The 26,086-nt window shown below is 41.7% G+C and overlaps 1 protein-coding gene across 4 annotated transcripts in view; it reads left to right on the top strand.

Annotated features, from left to right (window-relative positions):
* Window positions 1-26,086, top strand: part of EFL1 (elongation factor like GTPase 1) — a 770,553-nt gene that overhangs the window by 137,057 nt on the left and 607,410 nt on the right. For all 4 annotated transcript variants that reach the window (XM_069222577.1, XM_069222575.1, XM_069222574.1 and 1 more), the window contains exons 8-11: window positions 4,459-4,582; window positions 10,123-10,199; window positions 10,305-10,441; window positions 20,724-20,846. In XM_069222577.1, the coding sequence (XP_069078678.1) occupies window positions 4,459-4,582; window positions 10,123-10,199; window positions 10,305-10,441; window positions 20,724-20,846 (461 nt within the window). The remainder of the gene's footprint in view (window positions 1-4,458; window positions 4,583-10,122; window positions 10,200-10,304; window positions 10,442-20,723; window positions 20,847-26,086) is intronic.

Consider the following 26,086-nt stretch of genomic DNA (forward strand, 5'->3'; position numbering starts at 1 on the left):
AGGCCATTTGGCCATGTTAAGAACCAAGTGAAGAAGAAGGCTACGATCAGGAGTATGATCAACAATATTATCCCCCTCAGCAATCATTTTAAGAGGAAATGGTGTGTCTTCCCAGCTCGCTGATTTCTGCCCTCCAACTTGTGCTCTCAGACTATAGAAAGAGGTTCCCTTCTCTGAACTGCTCCTGTGGAGCAGGTTTCTAGTCTCTCCACCTCACATAACCCAGCACCAACACCTAGGTTGTTGCCCACGTCGTTAAGAGGTACGCTGCAGAGAGCATTTCTGCTGGACGCAGATGCCTCAGATGAAGAGAGAGAAGAAGAGCTCCAGGACACACAGTCGGAATGGGATAGCTACCTAATCCCCTCACCCCCCCCATTATCTCTGTCGCCCACCACTCTGGACTCTCTGCCGGGGTAGGAGGGGAGTCCACAATTTACTTGAAAGGGCAGCTAAAAGATTTGCACTCCCCCATGCCTAATAAACAAATGGATTGTTTCTTGTATGATTTTTAAAAACCCTTTCAAAAAAGTGTATGATCCATACCCTTAGTAAATTATATCTGGGAAGAGGGCTTGAAGGTGGTAAAAAAAAGTCGGCTACAGCAACAGTGGTTTTACCAAGGTTGGACAAAAAAATGTAAAGCCCCGGAAGATGCCCCAGCATGTCTAACTGCCCATCCAAAACTGGATTTCGGGATAGCACAGGCGGTGCAGATGTGTTCTAGAAATCCATCTACCCCCAATTTTGGCACCTCCTGATGAGGAAGTAAGACGATTGGACAACATTGGGAAACGGTTTTCCTCCATATCGGGAGTCACGGTTTGGGCTGCAAATTCTCTAGCTGTCTTGGGTCAATATGACAGACAATTATGGGCTGACATCGCCCCATATATTGACTGACTCCAGGAAGATGCAAAGGCACAGGCAAGAATGATTTTACTAGGAGAGTGCACTTCGGCAGAGATAATCAACTGCGCAATGGATATCTCTACCACCACTTTTCGACAGCTGCCGGGTTTGGCGGGTCTTTGAAGGAAAGGCTGGTCTTAAGGCTACCACCTTCAGACCAGAGGTGCAGAATATGATCTTGGATCTTCCGTTTGAAGGAGAGGTTCTCTTTGGTAAACACGTAGATGAAGCCCTGCAAGCGATTAAGAGGGATACAGACACGGCCTTCAATTCAATTAGAAAAGTAACCCTTTTGTGGAGCCATTTTACGAGGCATATCATCTGAGAGGGGGATCTCAACAGTTTTGCTATCCCTCCTACGCATTATCATTTCAGCAGTTTCACCCACAAAATTCCCAAAGGCAACCTACACAAGACCTCCGGCTAGAGAGAGAGCAAGACGTCATTGAAAAGAAACAAGTCATCGCCAATGACCTGTTACAGGCTCCGGCTACTTCTTTGGCACCGACACTACGTTTCGGAAGAAAATATCCCAGTTCATACAAAGATGGCAGGAAATAACATCATCCTATCGGTATTAAACACCTTCACACCCTCCACATACCTCCATTCCAAAATCTAAAACAGCTCAGGTTGAAGGTCAAGACCATGCTGAGAAAGAGAGCGATAGAAACAGTTTCTTCCTCACAAAAGGAAAAGGATCTACAAAAGGAAAAGGATTCTACTCCAGTTTCTTGCTTAAATACAAGAACTGGAGGGAATGGCGACCAATCCTCGACCTCAGGAATCTCAATAACTATCTCAAACTACAATCCTTCTGCTTGGTTACCTTGCAATACATTTTCCTGCGTCTAAACCACAGAGAGTATATGTCCGCTCTGGATCCACAAGATGCAGATTTTTATATCCCAATCCATCCTACCCACAGAAAGTTCCTCCGATTTACAGTAGCTGACAGCCACTTTCAGTTTAAGTTCCTTCCCTTTGGCCTGAAATCAGCCCCCAGCCTATTTACGAAGTGCCTAGTTCTGGTGGCAGCATGGTTACGGAAACAGAAACACTAAGTATACCCATACTTAGGTGATTAGCTCAAAAAACACATTCCAACGAGCTGCTCAGAGGTCAACACAAGGTTGCATTAACCTGTTCAGCGAGCTGGCTCTGACTCTGATTTGGAAGAGATCGAAGATCCTGCCTTGTAGAGTAACAACATTCTTGGGAGCAACACTAGACAGTCAACAACAAGGCCTGTCCCACATTAGAAAGGCAAAGCAAGCTTATGTCTTTAGCAAGGTTAATACAGAAAAAAGAGCCTCTTTCATGTACGCCACTACAAATCACTTTTAGGGATGGTGTCCTCATGAATTCAACTGGTTCTATTCTGCCACCTAAGAATGCGACCCCCTCCAAGAGGAGTTAGATCTTCAATGACTTTAAAAGACAGGATCATTCATTGGCACAATCAAACTTACTCCACTCATGATCAAAGCACTTAACTGATGGACACAACAGTCAGAAATAGCAATAGGCCTTTCTTTTCTGCTACAGTCTTCCCCGCTGGTCATTACAACAGATGCTAAACTGGAAGGATGGGGAGCATATCTACAGGACCTGCAAGTCAGTGTAAAGTGGCAAAACTCTCTTCGGAAATGTCACATCAATCTATTAAAGCTCAAAGTGGTACAACTGCCTGTACAAACTTTCCTCCCCAGAATGAAAAACTCTGCTGTTCTCATACAGACGGACAACACAATAACAATGCACTACATGAAGAAGGCAGGGAGGGACGAGGTCGCTTCCCCTTTCTCAAGAGCCTCAAAACATTTGGAAATGGGCTATTCAAAATGGAGTGCATTTAAGAGTGGAACACCTTCCAGGGAAACAAAATGAGATAGCAGACATTCTCAGCAGGTTAACATCATCCTGCCACGAGTAGAAATTGAATCAGAAGGCACTCAACCAGATATTTCTGGGGATGGGGGAAGCCCCATTTAGATCTCTTCGCTACCCCAACACCAAATGCTTCTTCTTTCCAAGTTGGGATCACGATCTGGGGTTACGGGAATGCATTTTCAACGGCATGGTGCTGGGTATTTGCCTACGCTCTTCCGCACGTTCCACTGTTAACAGTCCTGATAAGACCTGAAAGCCAACAAAAACAGATTCAGAAAACAAGAGGGCTAAGACAAAAAGTTTGTTAATAATCCTTCGAAGAGGGACAAGTGCAACAAAGTGTCAGTTCACTGAAGACCTACAGGGGCACATAAGCCACAAGAAGCCCATTTTACTGAAGGGCGCAGCTGATCTGTTCCAACTGTACCTGCCCTGGACCCTGCTGGACACTTCTGTTGGTGTGAGTCCTGACCACCAGTTGCTTCTCTGAGGTCCTAGATCCCTTGGCTGGAATTGAAGTGGAGTATACTCCTCCTGCACAAACTGCAAAAGGTCCAGTCGCTGGTCAGACCCAACTGACTGGTCTGCCTAGCTGAAGGAGATCTGACTTCCAGAAATGTTACCTAGTCTGAATGTGCAGGTGTCACAGAGAGCGAAGCTATTCGTCAAGACCTTCCTGGGCACGGATGCTGAACTTCGAATACCTGCCATTGTCAGGCCCCAAATCTGATGCAGTTTGCCTCTTCAATAGACCATCGTCAATCACCTTTTCTCTTGAATTTTTTTTACGTCCAAAGGGAGCTTTGGCCTTGGCCAACTTGGTCCCTGTATCTGACCTAAGGGTACTTTGGCCTGACCCACGCTTCTTCGATGTCGGCCTTTTTTTTTTTTTTTTTTTAACTTAAAAATCAAAAAATTTATACCTCCAGTTCCCCTCATTGGATTTTTGTTGTTTTGCATAATTTTGTTCATTCAGAAATTCTCTATCATTATAAATTGGAGTGGAGTTTTTAATCTGTTGTGTTTTTAAACTTTTTTACTGTTTTGGTATTTCTAAGTACTTAAAACATTTTCTTAAATTAAACCTGCCTTCCGTGTGCCATAGCTATTTGGGATTGAGCTCAGTTTTAAATTACTGAAACGTGTACTGGACCTCACAAGAATAGTGACATTACCTGCTGTGGAATACCGTCCACCCCAATTAATAATCCATTTTGTAAGTAAAAACTTGACTGGAAATCAACAGAAATTAATTGAAAACGTCAAATTTATTTATTTAGATATAAACATTGTATATCAGTTAGCGGAAGGAAGCATATGGTGTTAACCAGTACTGTTATAGGGTGGTGCTAGGCCAGGACTATACTGGTGTCAATTGCCTCAAATAAACTTCACATAACCTCCCTCAATCATCAGATCATAGGGCTATATTATGCATGTTGAAAACTCCTCATGAATTGGATCCCCAGATACAGTCTGATGTTGCTAATGCTTACCATTGCCGATTAGAGTGCAACAGTTGTACATATCTATTGTTTTACGAGGCTTGGTTTATAGTTGTATTTTTCCTAGCAACAATATAAATAAAGCTTTTTGAGCATATACATATGTGTGTATGTGACTAGCCTAAAATGACTTTTCAATTTTTTATAGCATTGACCGGTTTGCTGAGCTTTATAGCGAAAAGGTTGGCATCAAGGCTTCAGTGCTTTTGAAGACATTGTGGGGAGATTACTATCTGAATGCAAAAGCTAAGAGGATCATGAAAGGTGCCCAGGTAATGTATGTTTGCTCCTTTAGTTTTGTGAAAACCCGATCCTTTGCCTTCGAGTAGATTGGTAACTATTTGATGTCTCACAGATAGTTACACTGGTGGCTCTTTATTTCAACACTTTCTTTTTGCGAGACCCTCAATTTCATCTTGGTGCTTTTGAGAACTTCAGTAGTTGATAACTTTATGGGTATTTTATTGCCATATTTATTGCTATTGCTAGCAAAAAAGAAGTCTCTACTCCGGGGGGAATAACATTTTAACAATTTCCAATTTCCGCTCTAAATGGTAGCATACTAAGCTTTGCCAAGACTATTATAGAGGCTATAAAAATCTATCAGTAATTTAAGATTTTCTACAACCACATAGTTGATATCCAGAAGCAATTTTACCGATATCCATGATAAGGAATTGTTCGTTAACCAGGCAAATTCACCAATTCCCATTTTCCTTTAAGAGGGAAAACATATTTCTATGAGCACAAAAAGCTTTTACTACATTGTAGTATTATAGTATTGCTTTCTTTCTGGAAAAAACAAGCGGTTTCTGGAAAAAACAAGCGCCAGTTAATATCAACCTTGAATTCAGAGTCGAAATTTGTAACTCCATCTGTTTAAGATTCTTAAAAGTACTTCATATAAGAAATTAAAGTGGATTGGCTAACCTGGGCACTATTACACAATTTTACTCTACCTTATTTACAGCTCATGTAACACACTTTTGATAATGTTACTTGATAAAAAAATTGCCCTTGGAGGAGAGACATCATAGAGAAGTGGCATGCCTCGGCACTAATAAATTATTCTACCTTTCAGTGGAACAGAAAGTTAACCTCATATATAACATCAGCGATGACTTGTATGTCCCACACATTTTCATAGGCAGAATATCGTAAGTGATCCAAACTTGGGCTTAAGAATTCAGTGCAGCCTTAAATCACATTGGTTAGATTTGAATTCACGATAAAAGGCAACTGTGCGGGGGTGTGGTTCTTTCAGGAGTCTCTTAACTTTTCAACTGAGTTTATTTACGTGTTTCTGCCCGGGCATTATCAATAAACCTGTTGAAATTAATAAACGAGGTGCACAGTACACTATGAACAGTCTGCAGTTATTTTTCCAAAACAGGATAAATGTGTATAATGCCTCCACTCGGTTAAATTGCATTAAGAATGCATACAGAGAGATAGACAGAGAAAGACAGAGCTATCACCTCAACCCAACGAAGACATAGGTTACATTCACATCATGTAGCTAGATGTGTAGCATTCTGTTTAATAACTAACTGAAACAGTGTACAACAAAGTCTTTTACCGGCATTTAGACCTCTGTTACCATTGATTTTCACATCAGTGAGTACCTTACTCGTAAGTATTTCCCTTAAATACCTTTTAACGTATCAGAGAATTCTGGCCACACCTGAGGTTCTTGTTTAAGCAAATAGCACATTTGAAAGGAGATGTAATTAACAGTTCTCTTATGCAGATTTAACTAAAGCTGGAAATGCATTCAGTTCTACATCCTTTTCACCACATCACCTTAGTGGCTACATGACAACTATGTCAATAATTAGGTTAGTGTGCAAGAAACCTAGTAAAACTCATGAGTCGGTATTAGACCAAGCCAAATGACATACATAATTGCAATTGCTTTTTCATTTGTTCACAGAACACAAGTACTATAACCTTTCAGCGTTTAATGTTTGCAGCATAAGGAATCCTTTTCCAATGAATCTCTATTAAAAAAAAAAAAAAAAAAAAAACACTACCAGACTTTCAAGAACTATGGGTCCGATTAACTCCACCGTACTTTGAAGGCTGGCTTTGTCATTATCCCCATTGGTCATCTGAGGAACTTACATTTGCACGTTTTCACGTTTACATTTTCACCCTTCTGTCAGGATACCACTTTCTGAGAATATTCACATCTCTTTATTAGTCCTAGTCTGTAGAAAGTAGTGGTACCCCTTTTAAGGATAAATCAGTCACAATCACACACACTCTCTATGAATTCAGTCCTGCCTGCTGTCTCATCAGGGAGCATGATAGGGACAAATATTCTATTAAAGGTGTTTGAATAGGAATTCTGGTGGTTCATCTGTGATCCTGTCATTGCTGGTCCCTTCTCTCAACTCAGAGGGCCACATTGACTTAAGGGTTTGGCTCTGCTAAATTTGGTTCAGTATTTCACAAGCTGGAGGCCATTCCTGTGAGGTAGTGCAGGGGTCCTCAAAATCTTTCCTCTGAGGTCCCTCAAACAAAATATTTTGAAGTTGGGCCCATTCAAAAGCTTTATGATGAGAAGTGGGAGGCGCAGGGCTGACCATAGAGGCCTTGGTGTATGAGATCTTTTCAAGGGTACTTTTTCTGTAGCTCATACTCCACACTAAATATGAAACTTATAAAAGAACCAATACACTCAACAAAAACAAATACTAACCAGAAAAAACTGCTCCCCATTACTGGGGCATTGTGAGCCCCCCTACACTCCGTCACCTGCTGCACTAATGAAAGCTGTGACCTTTACCAGCAGGCTGTCTCCTCTTGCTCTTTCACCCCTTCCTTGTGAAGCCTGGCCGTCACTCTAGTCTACAAACAGGCTCTCTCTTTCAGCAAAAACGAGACCTCACATTTTACTCCCCTCTTTACAGCAATGGGGCCTTAACCCTAATGCAAGAAAAATTAGTTCCCATGCACTTTTGTTAAAATGACAGTCAACATTGTGATGCAGTGGGCCCCTCTCATCCCTGGGCCCCTGTGCCATTGCACCTGCTTAATGTATGACAGCTACTGCTTTGCAAAGTGGCTGTCTCCTTTGCCCTTTGTTAAAAACAAATACATACATCTTGCCCAGTACCCTACGCAGCAATCTCTTTGAAGCCCAAATTAAGCTGTCTCTTTTCCTTCGATGTGCCCCTCACTTGTGCTGCTGCTTTGAGGCCCAAAGCAGCACTGGCACCGCAAGGGTGCACTGGGCCTTAAGGCAGAGAGGGAAGGATAGAAAAACATCCACAATTGGTGTTCATTTGGCCCCTTACAGCACTGAGCTCCAGCGCTACTGCAGCTATAGCACCAATGATACCTAACGTCCTGCAGTACTGCCTGACTCCTGCTCTCTCATCTGGGCCATCACTCCTAGGCATGAGGCCCAAAGCTGTCTGTCTGTCCCTTTTGTTTAAAAAAAAAAAAAAAAAAGTAAAACCTGTATATTGCACCTCGGTTGCGTGGGTCCTGTACAACAAGGGTGACCCTAAAAGGCTCCTAATGCTGCTCTGTAAAATGGACACCCCCTCCCCTTTTTGGTAGTAAGACAGCCGTAAATACAGTGCAGTGGCCCTCACACCTCTGGTGTCAGTCCCACTGCATCTGCTGCACTAATGGTAGTGCTGGCCCTTAAAAGAAATAAACAGCCCTCATAAGTCACCTGTGCCCAGAAAGCTATCTCTGTCCATTTGTAATCACCCTCCCCTCTTGGCTGTCTCTTTGAATCTTCTTTCTACCGGATCATTACTCTGAAGCCTCAGGGATGCAGATGAACAGGGCTCTGCAGCTGAATACAACCCTACTGCTCTTCTCACTGCCACCTGGAGTGTGTTCTTTTAATTGGTAATAATATAACTGCCTACACTAAGTATAGTATTACCAAAATATATTTTGATTCCACTTGATTATCCTAAACACTAAATCACTTTGCAGCAACCTAATTAATACTGTGTGTAGTTCAATTTTAAAATGACTTATATATTGACAGTGCTTTCTGTCACAGGCAGAGACATCCTAGTAGAATAAAATCACAACTCTCCATTCTTTATTGCTCCAATCAGGATTCAATTCAGTGTTTCTCTGGTTACACACAGTGGTCGTATTAACCACTTGAGTTTCCTTAAGGTTAAAGAGTGCATTCCCTTCCAATTAATAGGACTTTCATTTATGTTTAATTTAACGTGAGTGCTTTATTTCTAAATGCTGTTACTTGAAGGTAAAAAAAATTCTAGAAAAAAAAATGTTCTCCTTTTAGCCACGTCTTTGACCTTGTCCCTACATTTATGGATCTTGCACCCACTCGTACTCAGAATGACAGTTCCCTTACCTTTTAATGCACTTCACCCACAGGATGTAATTGAAGAATTACTATAAACCTTCCAGATAAACAAGGTTGGCTTGCAGGCCATCTTCGTTTACAAGTGCTTGGGCATTTGCACCCACTGGTAATACAACCACAGACATCCAGGGTGGGGGGCCCTACAGTTTGAAGGCCTTTGAGCTAGCATGAGAGGGGCTCTGATACTTTTGTTAAAAAAAATTTTTAAAAAATTCTCTTATCAGCTGCTTAACACTGAATAACCTCAACATTCTGCCATCTCACCACAAACTATATGCAACTCTGGCTGCCCTAGAAAGTACCCAGAGGAAAAGCACACAGGTTTGATAAACAAAGACCACAGTCAGATTGTGAATACCAGAGCATATTCATCTGTGCTCACATTCAGCAAAGAACACAAAGTTAGAGTTCTGTCCCACTTGAGCACAATCAATTGCCAAGCAGTTTCCAAATACACACTTTCTGACTGTTCACCTCTCAGAAGTTACAGTTGAGACACATTCCTATCTTCAAATTTGTCAGTAGCTCCAATCTGCTGCAAGGAGTTCTAGGTTTTCTTTCCCCCTTTTATGGATTTGTAATGAAGAGAGCATTAATGAACCGATGGAGGCGCGATTGGAATCCCTTCAAATATGTATTTAGTGTTTACATATTTTGGCATATGACTTAATCTAGAACTTTTTAATTGCTTGATCAATTAAGTTACTTTACAGTGCTGGTTAATGTTGCTTTCCCTACCCTTTGATTTACCCATATTCATTATTGTATTGTGTGAGCAGTATTATTCTCAAATGCCATAGTTTGTGTTCAGCTTTCCTGGTACTGTATTTCCATTTGTTGACATTGTGCATTGGCAGTAATACCCTTGTTTTCGTTTTCTTTCTCCTTTGGCATTAACTCTAGAGTTTGAGCCTACTCTCACACAGCGGTTTCCTTTACTCAGGCATTGGGATCAGCATGATTGAGCCTCGTCGCTTACTGTTAAGACCACAAAACGGGTTGTTCCTTGAGATGCATGCTTGTTTGTTTATCTGCCATTCTCATAGTTATCCTTTGTAGAACACTGAATGGCCAGGATCAGCTGGATGACCTTATGATACTGCCTTTAGCACCTGGCAATATGGGCTATTTTCTTCATTTGAGAAGAGCCTGTACGCAAAATATAACAATACGACACCAAATGTATGTTTTTTTCCCAAACAACACATTTACTGTTACTCGTACTTCAAATTTGTGTATTTTTCATGTCTCCACATAGTCCAGTTTGCAGTGTATCTGCATATAAATATAACAATTAGCTAAACAGTATTTCACCGATGTTAATGGGACATCTTTTAAAGGTAACTATAGTTAGGAGAATGCATTTTCGTTATGTTTGCTGTAAATTATAATTCGAATTTATCTGGGTGCTTTAATTTTGCTTGTAACATTTCTGTTTTCGAACAGTTGAAAGGAAAGAAACCTCTCTTTGTGCAGCTGGTACTAGACAACATTTGGAGTTTATACGATGCAGTGATGAATAGGTAATAAGAAAATTAAAAGTCTTTGTATTTCTTTTCATTGTTTGGCACATGTTTCATGCTTTTTACAGCATACCATTCTCACAATTATGTTTCTCTCGTGTTTAGGGAGAATGAGAAAATTGAAAAAATGGTCAGTTTACTGGGATTAAAAATCGGTGCCCGGGAGTCTCGCCATGCAGATCCCAAAGTCCATCTTCGTGCTATCTGCAGTCAGTGGTTACCCGTCTCCCAGGCGGTGCTGTGTATCCTAGTTCACGGTTTACCACTATTTTCAAGTAATGTTCTTTGTGTTAAAGGAAAAACTGCTCTATTGAATAGATATTTGTCATGACTACAGAAGGTGTTTTGGAGAAGTAAGGGGTGGTGAGGTTTTTATGGAAACTGCTCTGAAACCGGTGATATTTTTAAATTCTTGAAGCTGAATTACGTCAGTTACCGAAACGACTTTTACAGTGGGAGAAGTGATAAGCAGTGCAGCTGTAATGGATGGACAGGTTTAAAGAAGGCCAGATTTTCTTTCATTTTACAAATTAGGAATTTTATACCACCTGTCTATTTTTTCACATTGAATATCCAACGCTTCTTTTAAGTCAGACTTGGAAGTAAGGAGTTCCCAATAGATGAAATAAAGGATGTGCTTCATAGACCCTGTTTATTCTGAAGTGTGTGCTTAACAACTGCACATATCAACCCTCTTACTCGCTTTAAGAATGTTTTTTCATATACACTTTTGGTAGCACAATTTGTTACAATGTTTCCTTTTTACTCAGGGTTTGAGTTTTGGTTGACATCTACTAAGTCAGTGGTTCCCAACGTTTTGACTTCTGTGGACCCCCAAATAATCATTACTGGAGCTCGAGGACCCCCACTGAATCTTTATTCGAATCCAGAGGTCCCCCCCCACCCCCCCCACTGAGTCATTACTGAAAACTGGAGACCTAATCTGTTAATATTATTTAACATTCTAAGCAGTCATGGACCCCCTGAGGAGGCTTTGCGGATCCCGTGGGTCCCAGGACCACAGGCTGGGAACTACTATACTAGGTGATACTGTTTGTTGTGAGACATTGCACCAATATAATATACACTACTCCCCTCCACAGTAGCAATGTATGCGCTCTCCTAATATTTCTTGACCCCCCCCACATAGCTATTCTGTGAAAACAGACATACAGCTTATGCTATTTCAAGTGACGTAATGCATTATAGTGACATAAGGTGGTCTTTTTTTAATATCAGATTGACTCACGCATTCCTGCTTAGCAAGAGAAAGCGCTTTCCTTTCATGCCATTAAAGGAGGGTAGTGACACTAATTACAACTATTTCAGGTCTGAATGCCCATTATAGTTCAATTTACCCAGACTGCAAAAAAAAGTAGATTTTTAGATCTGGCTTGACAGCAGAGCTGTCAACTGTAACCTGTTAGCAGCACTTTAAAATGTATTTAGAGCGAACTTTGACTCTGCCTAGGAGAGTATTCCTCTCACCTCATGCCGTGGACGGTTGATGTGTCATTCAACCTCCTATGGTGTGCTTCCCTTGTAATGTAACACGGTAAGTTCTGTATCTCATATAAATTGTACACAGAAAGTATATATTTTTTTTTATGCTGCAGCAGGCTTTTTTAAATGTTTTAGCCAGGATTAAAAATGCTATCCGGATCTATTGGTACTACCAGTAATTGTACTGTGCAATCACACTGCCCTTATAGACTCTTGCATGAGGCCTCTATCCTCTTAATCTATCAGCAGTTCACCGGTCACATTGTAGCCTTTGTATAAGGTGCGTAATCCCCACCTAAACCACAAATCTATCAGTATTGTTATGTTAAAACGGGGAATTCAGTTATTAGGCCCAAAAGTAAAAACAAGTAACATAATGTTTTGGATAATCGGATCACGACCAATAGTCAAGTAATGATCTCCAGATGCTCTGACCATGTCCCGTCCTCCTAGTGTTGCATAAAAATCGGTGTATAGTAAAATGTAAATTGTGAAGGCCACCTGATAGTGAATGCGGATTACCTTTTATTGTCAACTTCATTCCCATGATCAAAGCACGCTTTTGGAGTGAATCAATTCTTTTTGAGTTACATTTTTTTAACATGTATTGTTCATGTGTGACCTATATTTTAGTGAACTTTTTGTAAAATGCTTATATATGTATTTGGTTGGATTGAATATTAGTGTTTTTTTAAAGTTATCAATAGTGTATTATAGGTTAAATTAAACTATGAAAACATTAACATAATCACCCAGTAGTACCAGTTTCCATAAGCATGTCAAAGATTCACTCTGTCAACAATTAAAAACATTCCAAAGCGCATAAGAAATTAAATTATTCTTGAATGTAGGAATCTACCACTATTAGTATCCCTTGCATTCATGAAAGGACAATCTAATCATGGGATGCATTGATTCAGTATGAACAATGGTGCCGTAAACATGTAGATATTATAAAATGTGTTGATAACAAACAGGCATATTTAAATACAGGAGATTTTCCTTGGAATACAACTTCTGATGGAAGCTTCTAACCAGAAATCTCTCACCTTAGAATACTTTCCAGGTGGCAACATATTAACATATTACAGGAGTGCTCCTGGTCCACCACAAGGCTCTGTATCCCGAAAGTGATGGAGCAGAGGTGCGTATAAGTGCTACCCTGCACACTGTTTTCAGTTCCTTTGTATCAGCTCCTTTACCAAAACAGATCTGTAGCTCTCCATCTAACTTTATCAGTTTTCTGATGACTTATAAAATGATTTGAAAACCAGTGTGATAGGAGATTATCCAAAACGATGTTTCAGGCTATGCCACGACTGCAGGAAGCAGATGCTGTCACAAACTTGCACAAGGCGTGCTTTTAGTGTCTGGACTCGGGCCACAACACTTAAGTTGTATGATAAGTGCACCCGAAGGCAATCCGAACCCAGGAAGTGAAGCTGTATATTGCTGAATTAAAAAAAAAATTGTGACTTTTGCATGAGTTCAGCTCACATTTCAAGGGCTGGAAATGGTCCTCGCCTTGAGACCTGTCCTGCGACTGCTAAACTTTACGCAAAAAGTCTTGTGGTAAGCCCAAGCGCAAGCATAAAAAAGTGAAGCAGCACTCGATCCCATCCCTCTACTTTGATTCCAGATAAAAGGTACGAGGATGTCATGATATTAGTTTTTGTATCCCTTCTAGGTCTCCTGCCATGGCCTCCTCAAGTTTCTTAGGTTGTTGACCCCACAGCAGATTGAGGGCTTTGAAGAAGGCAATGCTGTAGACTTTTAGCGTGCTTCAGGTTTCCTCTGGCACACCTTCATTCCATAGGAAACCACAGAGGCCACTATTCTAATTATTGCTTCCTGGTCCACCCCCAATGCCGACTGTCCCATTGAGACCCATTACAAGGCTTGTACGAACACTTAAGACTTGTTTTCTGGTCCCAAGATCCAAGCTGCTCCATTCTGCACCAATGCTGGTGCCAGTCCCACCAGCGCCAGAAGAGGACCTGATGCCAGTGTTGGACCACATCCCAACTTCGTCCCAAGCTTGACCGATGTTGCACTATGAAATCATAAATGTGTAACTGGTCGTCATGGAACCTGACTCTAACCCAGTGCCTCTGCCACACTGGACATACCAGCAGAGGCTTAATTATCTTATTACTTCTGACTCTGACCTAATGCCAGGCCATGGGGCATCCCAAGATATTGAGGGTAGGGTGATGATTGAGATGGCTTGCTCCCCCTCCCTTCACTTACTATGCCTTATTCATGGATCTGTAGAATCCCTATGGGGTTTGCAACTTGCATGAGACAGTCCTTGGCTTCCGCCTTGGGCCACCAAGTAAATACAGTGCCTCATTTGCAGTGGTGATCCAATGAGCATCTAAGACTCTAGAATTGAAACTACCCTCATTTGAGACCACAACAAATAATCTAACAGTGATTTTACAGCCTGTGCCAGCTACGGCTGCGTCTTTGCTTCCTTTTAATAATGCCATCTCTGATATTTTGATGGCCACCTCGTTGAGGGCTTGTTGTTGCCACCCTTTGAATAGGCCTGTGAATAGACAGGTGGACAGACATCAGAGACCGGCCGCGTCTAGTGACCTGGATTTTATCGCAAGGCACCCCACCCTGAGAGCCGTATTGTACAGACTTAGAACTGTAAGTACTGATCTTGATAGTGAATCTAAGAGGATTGTTGCTAAGCATATGTTTTCTTCAGACAGTCTGGCACTGCGATCCCTAAATACTGTTTCTTTGCTTGGTCATTAAACAAGTGCCTTAAAGGACATGGCCAGTGAGATTTTGCCAGCAGTCCTTAAAGACCTTAGGGCCTCTTTAGCCTAGATGTTTTGTGATGGAAAGGATGTGGCCAGATACGTTATCTGCGCAGGTCTCAACAATACGGAGTCCCTGGGTAGAGCAGTCGGTACTGGTGTTGTACTTCGTCGACACTCATGGATGTATTCCACAGGATTCTCCACTGACGTACAGGAGTCTGTCATGTATATGACCTTTAATGCGCCCCACCTTTTAGGTGTGAAGGCAATTCTGCATTTGAGCACTTTAAGAACAGTAGAGCGAAGTGCAGTCTTTGGGTCTGTTGACACTTGCCAAACAGTTTCTGCGTCAGTTTAGAAAGTTTATAGGTTATTCCAGGGGGCTGGTGTGCAGACAAAGGCAGCCTTTGTGATCGGTGCATCAAGCAGCTCAGCCCTTCTAAGGCTGTGGATGTAGGTCTGACAGGCATTGTGCGAGCCAGCAGGAGCATCAGCCTTCCAGCGTCTCTTTCCCTGCTACAGTGACCACTAAACCACTTTAGTTTGTCTTTCGTGGCCCATAACCAACTGGTGGGTGGCAGGATTCAATATTAATTCTCAGGTTAGCGATCCATCACGTCCGACAGATGGGTTCTAAAGGTTATTCCAAAAGTCTCTGCATTCTGTTTCTTTCTGCCCCACCTACTATTCTTCCCATTCCAGAGCGAATGTCAGAAGCGCAACTGTGCAGTCTCTTACAGGAGATGTGGTTGTAATGTCATCAAGAGGGTTCTGGACTCAGAAAAATGAGCAGGTTGCTGTTCTCCCGATTTCCTCATTCAAAACAAAAAGGTAGGCCTGGTTTGGACCTCTGGCTTCTTAATGCCATTGTGCTAAAGGACAAATTTAGAATGCTTACCTTAGCCCAGATGCTGTCTGGCCCTGGCCCGGATGACTGGATGGTGTTCTTGGACCTGCTAAATGTGTATTTTTATATGCCCATCCTGCACTCCCAAGATGTTATTTGCAGTTCAAGGTAGGCCAGAAGCATTTTTAGTTTGCTGTGCTCTCCTTGTTCTCATCAGTGTCCCTCAGGTATTCACAAAAGTGATGACAGTGGTCGATGCCCATATTTGGAGGTCGGGATACCAGTTTTCACCTACTTCGATGACTTTCAGTGGAAGGTGGGTCGTTGTAGATTCAGTTGTGTACCACCTTCGGATGATGGCGAACTTCTCTTGAGTTCACTGTCAATGAGTCGCAGTACCACGTGACTGCTTCACACAGAGGCTTTGATTCATTGGAGCAATCTTGGACACAGTGGAGTTCAGGAATTTCCCTCTGGTGGAATGTGTCCAGGACATTCGGGCTATGATCCAGATGTTTCAGGCTTGATATTGGATCATGATGAGAGTGGTTCTGAGACTTCTTGGTCTCTTAGCCTCCTGCAACCTTGCCAGCTATGCCAGGTGGCACATGTGGGCTCTGCACTAGAATGTGCAGTTCCAATAACAAGTCTATGTGACTCATACCATCCAGATTTCAGAGAAGATGGCTTGAGATATGCAGTGGTGGCTGCTTGAATGGAATTGGAACGGAGCAGGCGCCTCTCCAATGCTCACCTAGAGCTCTTGATTGGGATAGACCTGTCTCTTCTGGGCTGGGGAGATCATTTAAGCTAGGTGGAAGTCAGGGGACCCTGGCAGAAGGCCAGATCCATGGTAGTCTTCTGTAGTTGCAGGATATTCGTTTGGCTCTGAAGTCCTTCCTGCTGTCCATCCAAGGGAGGCTGGTGCTAGTTCTCACTGAAAACACCACTGTTGTGTTTTACTGCTGCAAGTAGGGGGAAATGGATTTTGTGTCCCTTTACTGGTAGGGTCTGTGGAGGTGGAGGTGGTTGGAGCAGCAGGGTCGCAAACCACCTTGCAAAGTCCCAGAGCGGACCACCAGATGAGGCGGTGTCTCTCAGGTCATGAATGGTGTCTTCATCTCAAAATGGTACTGTGCATCTTCCAACAATGCACAGATCCCTTGTTAAATCTTTTTGTCTCTTTTGAGACTGTGTAGTGTTGAAAGGTTTGTGCATTGGAGTGTCAACTAGATCATACTTTCTACATGACCCCCCTAGCCAACATCCTCCGAGCACACGGAATCACTATCCTCTCCTATGCAGATGACACCCAAGTCATCCTCTCCCTCTCCCTCACCCGCAACCCCACCACCGCCAAAACCAACCTACACGCTGCTCTCCTCGACACCGCCAACTGGATGACCACTAACCACCTCAAGCTCAACTCAAACAAAACCGAGATCATCATCTTCGGCCCCAACAAAACCACATGGGACGACTCCTGGTGGCCCACCGTCCTAGGCCCCGCACCCACCCCCGCAACCCACGCACGCAACCTCGGCATCATCCTCGACCCCTCCCTCTCCATGACACAGCAAATCAATGCTCTAACCTCCTCCTGCTTCCACACAGTCCGCACTCTAAAAAAAAATCCTTCAAATGGATTCCCCCAGAAACTAAAAAGACAGTCACCCACGCACTCATCAGCAGCAGACTGGACTACGGTAACACCCTCTACGCCGGCACCACACTCAGACTCAAACGCAAACTCCAGAGAATCCAGAACACAGCCGCACGCCTCGTCCTTGGCCTCCCCCGCCACAAACGAATCTCACCACACCTCAATTCCCTTCACTGGCTCCCCATAGACAAGAGAATCACATTCAAGATCCTCATTCACGCACACAAATCCCTCCACAACACCGGCCTAACCTACCTCAATGAAAGAGTTAACTTCCACACGCAACCTCCGATCAGCCGACCTCGCCCTAGCCACAGTCCCCCGCATCCAACGCACCACCACAGGAGGCAGGTCTTTCTCCTACCTCGCCCCCAAAACCTGGAACTCCCTCCCCACCGACCTTCGCAAAACCAAAAACCTACTGGTCTTCAGAAAGAACCTCAAGACATGGTTGTTCGATCAGTGACCCTCCCTCCTGTTTCCCCTCCCCCAACGCCTTGAGACCCTCACGGGTGAGTAGCGTGCTCTACAAATTTTTTGATTGATTGATACTTTAGGAGATGTGTTCTGGTTGCACTGAAACATTTGACTCCTGTATTCCTTCGTGCTCCAAGTTCTGAAGAAGATAGGGAATGATTAGGCCCAAGCCATCTTGGTGGCTCTGGATTGGGTCACAAGACCGTGGTGTATGAAACTCTTGGACATTAGCATCTGTCCTCCAATCTGCAAATGACTTTTTGAGAATCTGCTGTCTCACCAACAGGGCAGGTTCTTCCAGCTGAATCTGTGCAATTTACACCTACATTTGTTGAGATTCACTGGCCGCAACTCACTTTGTTTGATCTGATGCCTGAAATGGTGGATGTCATCCTTACTGCCAGGTAACCTTTCGTGAAATCCATCGATGCTAGGACAAATTTGAATCCTGGCATTCCCAAGCTGTTGGATATCCTTTTTTATATTTGGCCAAACAGGGTCTTGCGGTGGGCACCATAAAGAGTTATTTGTCGGCCTTTTTACGTTTGTCAGAAAAACCATCCTTGCTTAAATCAACTGTTGTAATGATATTTATTATAGGTTTGGCATGTGTTTCCTCCCAAACCGTTTATGGTGGCTCACTGGGACCTTAACGTGGCCTGACATTTCTCATGAGTACGCACTTCTAACCAGTACGTACCTGCTCACTGGATCTCCTGACTTGTGCATGAGTATACTTCAGGCGATTTCAGTGCAACCGCTATAAACCAACTTTTGCTTGGACAAGTTTGTGCTAGAGAATCACTCAGCGTTCTTGTCAAAAGTCATGACTTCCTTGCATGTTGCGACACCATCACTCTGTCAGCGTTCTTTGGTCCCCCTCACTTCTCAAAAGAGAAGAGGTTCCACACGCTGAACCCCAAAAGTGCTTTACGTTTTTATGTTGATCATATCAAGGACCAGTGAGTGGACAGTCAACTTTTGTGGAGTTCTCTAGAGCAGAGAAAGGTATGGTAGTGCAATAGAGGACCCTGTTGAGGTTAATAGCCCCTCCTTAACATCTGCAATGTATTGGCTAAGAAGCAGCCTCCAGAAAGTCTAAGTGTCCATTCCACCAGAGCTAAGGCTACCTACTCTTTTGGTACTCGGAGTCCCTGTCTTTGACATCTGCAAGGCTGTGACACAGGCGTAGGTTCACACACTCACAAAGCACTACTGCCTTGATAGTCAGGTGCGTCAGGAAGGTCATTTCACCCGCTCAGTCCTGCAAGACTTATTGATCTGAGTGCACTCCTAAGACCCTCCACCTGGCGAGGTACAGCTTGAGTATCTATTCTAAGATGATGAATCTGTGGTTAGAAGTATCCATCAGGAGAACAAAGTACTTATTTTTGGTGAAGCCCTTTCTGGTGGATACTCTAGTTTACCGCAGATTCCTCACCACTCTCCCATCTCCTCATTCTGAGGAATGGTACATTTTAATATTAAAAAAGGTGCCAACTTAGTATTCAACACACTGGTACCAGCAGTTGTTCACACTCCATGCCTGGTGGTGTGGACAGGGAAAAAGACAAGAAACTGAAGTTAGCATTCTGGGGTGGTACTTATATGCGGCTCCAGGCCATCACTTCCATGGCGGCATGGGGCCATTGCCACTTAGCAGCGTGCAAAAGCACTGCTGTAAAAAGTTTCCAGTTCAAGGTACCTGGGGAATATTCTAAGGTGAGGAATCTGCAGTTAAATAGTGTATCCAACAGAAAAAACATTACCGAAGGTACATATTATGCAAGTGTTTTTTTGTTAATGCATCCTCAGCTGTCATACATGAAAATCTTTTCACCTGAATCTTTAATTTGTCCTTTAATTAATTTGATGTGACTCCACTATTACTATACAAATCATCATCCTGTTATACCGTGATCTGCTTCCCACAAAATGAGATATATGCATCATTAAGAAGATGAGCTTGATAGCGCAACAAAACTTCACCCATTCATTTTATATTTTTGAGTACAAGAAGCATTGAAAAACCTCCAAAATGTCCATACTGTACACATGATGTTGACTAACGATTCTACCATAACGAGCCTAATTTAATCTACATGGCTATCACAAGGAACATTCTTAAAATTCTCAGTGTACTAAATTAAACTGCAGTGCTGGATTTAGTCAAACTTTCAATTGAAATGCCTTAGTTACAATAAGGATCTGTTCCAAAACACCACTCAGTGGCATTTGCAAATAATGCAGGGAATATTTCAGCATTTCATTGTTATATACTGATGATAATGATGATTTCTTCTTTCTCTAAAATCGTTTGAAATTGTATGAAAGAGTAACTCCAGTTGGTAAAATGTAATACTATGGGCTAGAAGTATGAAGAAGTGTAGCGATTGCAAACCCTATCGTTTACCAAATTACAGGTTTTGCAAATTGCTTAAATGACTTTTTTTTAAATGTACTAAACCCATTTTCTGATTTGGTAAGAGGTAACTGATTCACAAAGTGGGTTAAGAAATGTATAACAGATTGCAATGTGGGAGGGGCACATTTAGGGCAACCCTTATAAATTGTAGTTCACAATCATAGGTATGTTTGATTTGCAACTGTGATTTCATTCGCAAACCATTGATAGGTAATCGACTTCTTTATAAAGGTGGTAACTCATTCGCAAAGAGGATGGAGTCGTTTAGTACCCTTCACACATTTTGAATGTAAAAAGAAGAAAAAAAAGGTTGTTTGAGTGTGGGTAATGGTCTGCTCCTAAATTTAGACCTACTGCCCTTTAGGAAAACAGACTACATAAAAAAAAATTTAGCTTTATTTAAATGCGATCATAGATGTGGTGGTCTGCTGACCATGTATGTGATGGCATTCAATCTGAGTGAGTCGTAATTTGCGATCTACCCCAACTCCAAATGGTGAGATTGTGAACCGACCTATTAGTACATAGGTCAGTTCACAAAATCTTACTGGATTTGAACAATGTTTTGCACATTTTCTTACCATGTTTTGTAAATTTGGTTTTACGTATATCTGGTCCTTAGTCATATGATGAGGTTCTACAAAGTTATTGTATGGTCATTCAGATTTTCCTAAATAATGTTTGCTAGATCATCCAGTCCTCTGATTGTTAAGTAGTAAAAGTGTTTTTTATAAATAATGAATCGGGAGAACCCTGCCTCTGAAAATGTATCTTGCTCATGTGCAGTCATGTGCATTATGCGGTTTTGTGATTCTTTAACACTATGATTCAGCAATGGTGTGTAACAAACTCCCAAGTCCACTGGATATTGCTGCAGAGCGAGTGGAAAGATTGATGTGTGTGGGATCAAGAAGATTTGATTCCCTCCCACCTGAAACACAAGAACTCAAAATTGGTAAGTACATCATTATTACAATGATTAGGAGAGTGTTGTACAGTTGACGTGAAACTGCAGATATGACTCACATTAATTTGTTAAGGTACAAACCACATTGTATGCAGGTAAAGGCTTTGTTTCGAAAGTGTGAAATTTCCTATTCTCTAAGTCTTGTCAGAAAAGGGATAATTTAATTCCACTGAGTCCTGCAGATTTCGTCATTCATAAAAAGACAGTGTGTACTTGGACAGAGTGGAAATGTGGTGCAGATTAGTAGTCGTTTTCGTGCAGGATGGTATTGGTTGAGTAGAAAGGTTTAGAAAAGTTCCACTTTAGGAAGTGATTTGAAGGCGCCTTGTAGACAGACGGACAAACTTAAAATGGAAGGACATTATAGAGGGACAAGAGTGACTGAAAGATCGCAGAATGGAATGCTAAGGAGCAAAATATAGTAGTTTCAGTGCTACAGCCAGCATTGAAATCTGAATGGAACCTCTATAAATCAGAACTGGTAATCGCTTAGTTACTGATTACCGTAGCTGGAAAGTGATGCAGCCCTCCACTCCTTTACAAAAAAAAAAAAGGTCAGTTAATTATGACGTTGTGAGGGTAGCTGTTTTCTTGTTAATGCATCCTCAGCTGCCATACATGAAAATGTTTTCACTTGAATCTTTAGTTTGGCCTTAAATTAATTTGATATGACCCCAGTAATACTATACAAATCACCACCCTGTTATACCATGATTTGCTGCCCACAAAATGGGATATATGCGTCATTAAAAAGAAGAGCTTGATGGCACAACAAAACCTTACCCATTAAGTTATGTTTTTGAGTGCAAGAAACACTGAGAAACCTCACAAATGTCTACACTGTATACATGGTGTTGACTAACGATTCTACCATAAGGAGCCTATTTAATTTCCTTAGCTGTCACAGAACATTCTTAAAATTCTCACTTCACTAAATTAAACTGCAGTGCTGGATCTAGTCGAACTCTCAATTGAAATACCTTTGTTACAATAAGGATCTGTTGGAAAACACCACTGAATGCCATTTGCAAATAATGCAGGGAATATTTCAGCATTTCATTGATATATACTAGTGAGGATGATTTATTTTTCTGTTGAATAAAGCATTAATATAAGAGGCTGTGAAGTTTCCATCCCTGTGACAAGGGGTAGAAAATAGAAAACTATCTGTAAGTAAATTCGCATGAATATGCTGTTCGATCAGAATTTCAACTTAATTTATGAATCCTCATTGACTACCATTATTTGTAGTCTATGGGTCCACACAACATTTCCATGAATCCGCCCAGTTCTTTTTGGCCAATAGAGTCCTAGATTGTTTTTCTTTGTCATCCATGTGTGATACATGGATGCTGCAACAAACGTTCTGATGCCTCCAAGATACAATTTTAGCTGGTGTTCTGTGGAGACACCCACTGACTTCATATTAAACTCAACCTGCAAATGCTCTCTGCACACTTTAGGTGATTTGATTTTCCACTGTGGTGATCGCATCATTCACAAAAATAATAAATCTATAATTTACAGCTCATTTTAGTTCCTATCTACTCAAACTCTTCTAACCAAAATAATTATCCATTTTAGTTCATTAGCTCTAGTAGAACCATAATGCATTCATGGTAGAACATGAATTTAAATAACTTTCTTCATGTGGCACATTGGTGTGACGCAGGTGCTGAGAACCAAAACAGGACAATTTTTTTGTTTATATTTGCAAGTAGATTTGAACCATAAAATGCCTTTACACAAGTGTTTTTCGTAGGTGTTTATGTATGTGAAAGTATGCCTTTAGCAGAGTGCAGCCCATTCAACAGTCAACGTGTGTATGGAAGCTGCAGACAAATACAGTGTATGTTACTTTTAGTTTTCAAGAATATATACAATGATCTCTGTGATGATATTAGGCAATCTAAAAACGCAATGCAGTTTTTTGCATTTAGAAACTGAGTATTAAATACATGATAAATCGCTACTTAACTTTTGTCTTGTTTGATTATCTGGAAGTGCAAGTGGCGAGACGGGGATTAAGTTTAACAGAATCCAAAAGTATCATATTGCTGTGGGAATATCTATGGAAAATATGTGGTCATATTGGGAAGCATTAATCAGAAGTAAAAGTATAATAGATAAGATCAGAAGCATACCATTAGATGCGTTTAGTTTGGAAAAATAAGTAACATCATTAGGAAATTAAAAGGGTTTCCTGATTGAAAGTGGATCTGCAGACTGCCTCTGTGGAGTGTGTTGTGTGCTGCATATTGTAACTGACAAATTTCACTGGTTTGTTGGTTTTGTGTTTGCAGAGCCATAACCATTAACTGTGTTTTTTCATTGAATATGTTTATATAACTCTATATGTATCTCTCTCTCACTCTCTCTCTTTCTTTCCCCCCTAATCTTTCCTGGCAGTCACCAGTAGTTATAGTTGGGACCTAGTTTACATAGGAAAAGCATTTTTTGTTTTACTTATAAATTTAGGGCCGTTTGACAACTCTTTACGAAAGTTTCAAAACTAGTTTGCCACTCACTTCAGCTGGTGTTTTGAAAGTTTCAGGGTGATTTGTCAAGTTGTGCAGAGAAAAAGAGGGGTCCTAAAATACTTTTTTCTGCAATGCACTCTCCATAGGGATTTTTAGACATGACTACAGCCCAAACTGCAGGACAGAATTACACCAAATTTGGCAGAAATGTAGCTTTTGGTCCAGAAAGTGTGCTTTTGTTATTTGGTGTAAATCGTATCAGGAGTTTTTGAGTTATTAAAGGAAAAATAAATGTGTATATCTGGGCGGAGCCTAATCTCAGATCTCCTGGTGATCTTGGGACCAATATACATGACAGCACCCTATTGAAATATATTGTAGTAATTTGCAGGGTTTGAGGGTAACAAAAAGGAGAATGTATAAAGGGTGATACCAGATTTTCATTACAATATAAATCATTTGTTGATGGTACCATACTAATTTTAGGAATTGTGGTGTGTTCTAATGTAGTTTTACCCTGTGAAAAAGCTTTCTGCTGGGATTTCATGTATCTTGTTTGAGAGAAAACTGTTTTCTCATGGTTTTCCCATAGAGGTTAGGAAAGGTGCTTCAGAAGTTAAAATGAAAGCATATTTCCTGTAAATTCACACTATCTTCCTCAGCCATATGAGAATAAAGTCTGACATTTTCAGGAAAACGTACTTCTAATAGAAGCATCCTGTCAGTTGATTCCCATGTGTTCTACTTCAGCCTCACAGAGTATTTCTAAAGAACAACTAGCATGCTAACAGTGTTGCTTATTTCAAAAGTTTGAGACAGCTGAGACCATCTTGATTGAATCAAACTAATACAACCTAAAACATTCAGTTTAGAAATGAACAAACTGAGGGTGTTCATTTTGTCATAAAAATTATGGTTAGTGCTGTAGAAAGGAAAAATTAGGACACGTTTTAAATGAGTTCAAAAATAGCTTCCTTTTCTATTTCATTAAAACACTCTGACATGCAGGTTGGAACATTAATTTTAACCACCAGCAGCAGACGGCCAGTTAACTCCCTGGTGATCAGTAGCTTTACTACAGTGTTCTAATGAGCAACTAGAGTGCTGACATTCTGAATTGATGCCAAAAGTGTGGCACATCTGAACGCCATCTTAATGGAATTGAAGTGGAAACTGAAAGCATTTTCTACAGAGGATACTGCAGTAAATGAGGAAATTGGGGAGCTTCATGAGAAATACGTCTCCCAAGGAGGCCACCAGTGAACAAAGAGCACAAATATCACCCAAATGTAGCCCAAGTATAGCCAAATGACTGAAGCATGCAGAACACTTCATTTGTTTGTTTCATTTGTTTGTTTCATTTGTATTTTATATAGGCCAGATTTGACCCTGAGGTATTGGAGTGCTTTACATGAGCATCAGTTTCATTACACAAGGACACATTCATCTTGGTTTTAGGCATGTGGAGATTAGGGGCCTCATGAGTTTGGCAGTCAGACAAGCTGACTGCCAAAGTCGCAGGGAGGACGTCATCGCAAAGCAGACAGTGCACTTTCTGATGATGCAGGGCAGGGGTGCCCATTTACTGCCCATGCCATGGGCTTGAGGAGTGCAGGGGCCCCGGCACTGGCTTTCTGCCAGCCTTTCCATGGTGGGGTGAGCACCATGGAAGGGCTGGTGGAAAGCTGAGTTGGAATCAGCATGGTGGCGCTGAGTTCAGCACTGTTGTAGCTGAGTACAACTCAGACTGCCGTCAGCCTGCTGGGAACGATGTTCCTGGCAGTGAGGGTGGTCCCCTAGTGGGTCTTCCCTCCAGGGTTATAATGTGGCAGTCTGACCGCCTGGAGTGCGGCGGTCCAACAGTCACCACAAGTGTGGCAGTCCTCGGACCACTACAGTTGTAATGAAACCCAAAGTCATTTGTCCAGAATCACAGTATGTTGAGCTGATGCTAATACTCAAACCTGGTTCCCCAGTTGCAAAGTTTGCAGCTCTGGCCCTAACTCCTCATCCTCTGTCCTATATGTAACCTATAATCAAGTGATCAACTAGATAAAAAAACATAAAGATAGCAAATAATTTAAAAGTGCTTTGTCGCTATTTGAGAACTCGTAAAATATGTCCTCATCTTAGTTTTTTAGAGTACTAACCATAATTTCTATGGGAATAAGACCCTCCCATGTTTATAATTTCTAAAGGAAATGGTTTAGTTTTGATTACATCAAGCCAACTTTTGTAATAAATATAGAATGTTAGCAGTCTAGTTGTTCATTAGAATACTGTGGGGAGGCAGAGGTCAGGGGAATGGACTCGGATAATTGAGGGCAGGAAGGAGGGTGCAGAGGCAACAAGTTGACCACGCTAGGAAAGCTGGAGGGACAGTGACAGCACAACAGACTATGGAGGGCAGGGGCAGCAAACCATCCATACAGGACAGGCAAGAGTGACTGTGACAATATAACAGACCATTGAGGGCAGAAGGAAGAGGCAGTGGGCTGTACAACCATACACGCCAACAGATCTGATTCAGGCAGGAGACTCCCTGATGTTTTGAAGTCCAAAAGGACTTTATTTTGTCTGTCTCCTGTCTCCTCCTATTCAGTGTAGGTCAAAGGGGAAAAATCAATTCATCAGTTTCTTTTTCTCAAAACCTCCCTCTTACCAAGTTCCAAATGTTGGCAAGTATGGTTCATTGGCTCATGGAGGGAAGGAAGAATGGGGCAGGGACATGGGCTCTGCTAAACTAAG

This window comes from Pleurodeles waltl, chromosome 3_1 (genome assembly GCF_031143425.1).
Source record: "Pleurodeles waltl isolate 20211129_DDA chromosome 3_1, aPleWal1.hap1.20221129, whole genome shotgun sequence".
NCBI lineage: Eukaryota > Metazoa > Chordata > Amphibia > Caudata > Salamandridae > Pleurodeles > Pleurodeles waltl.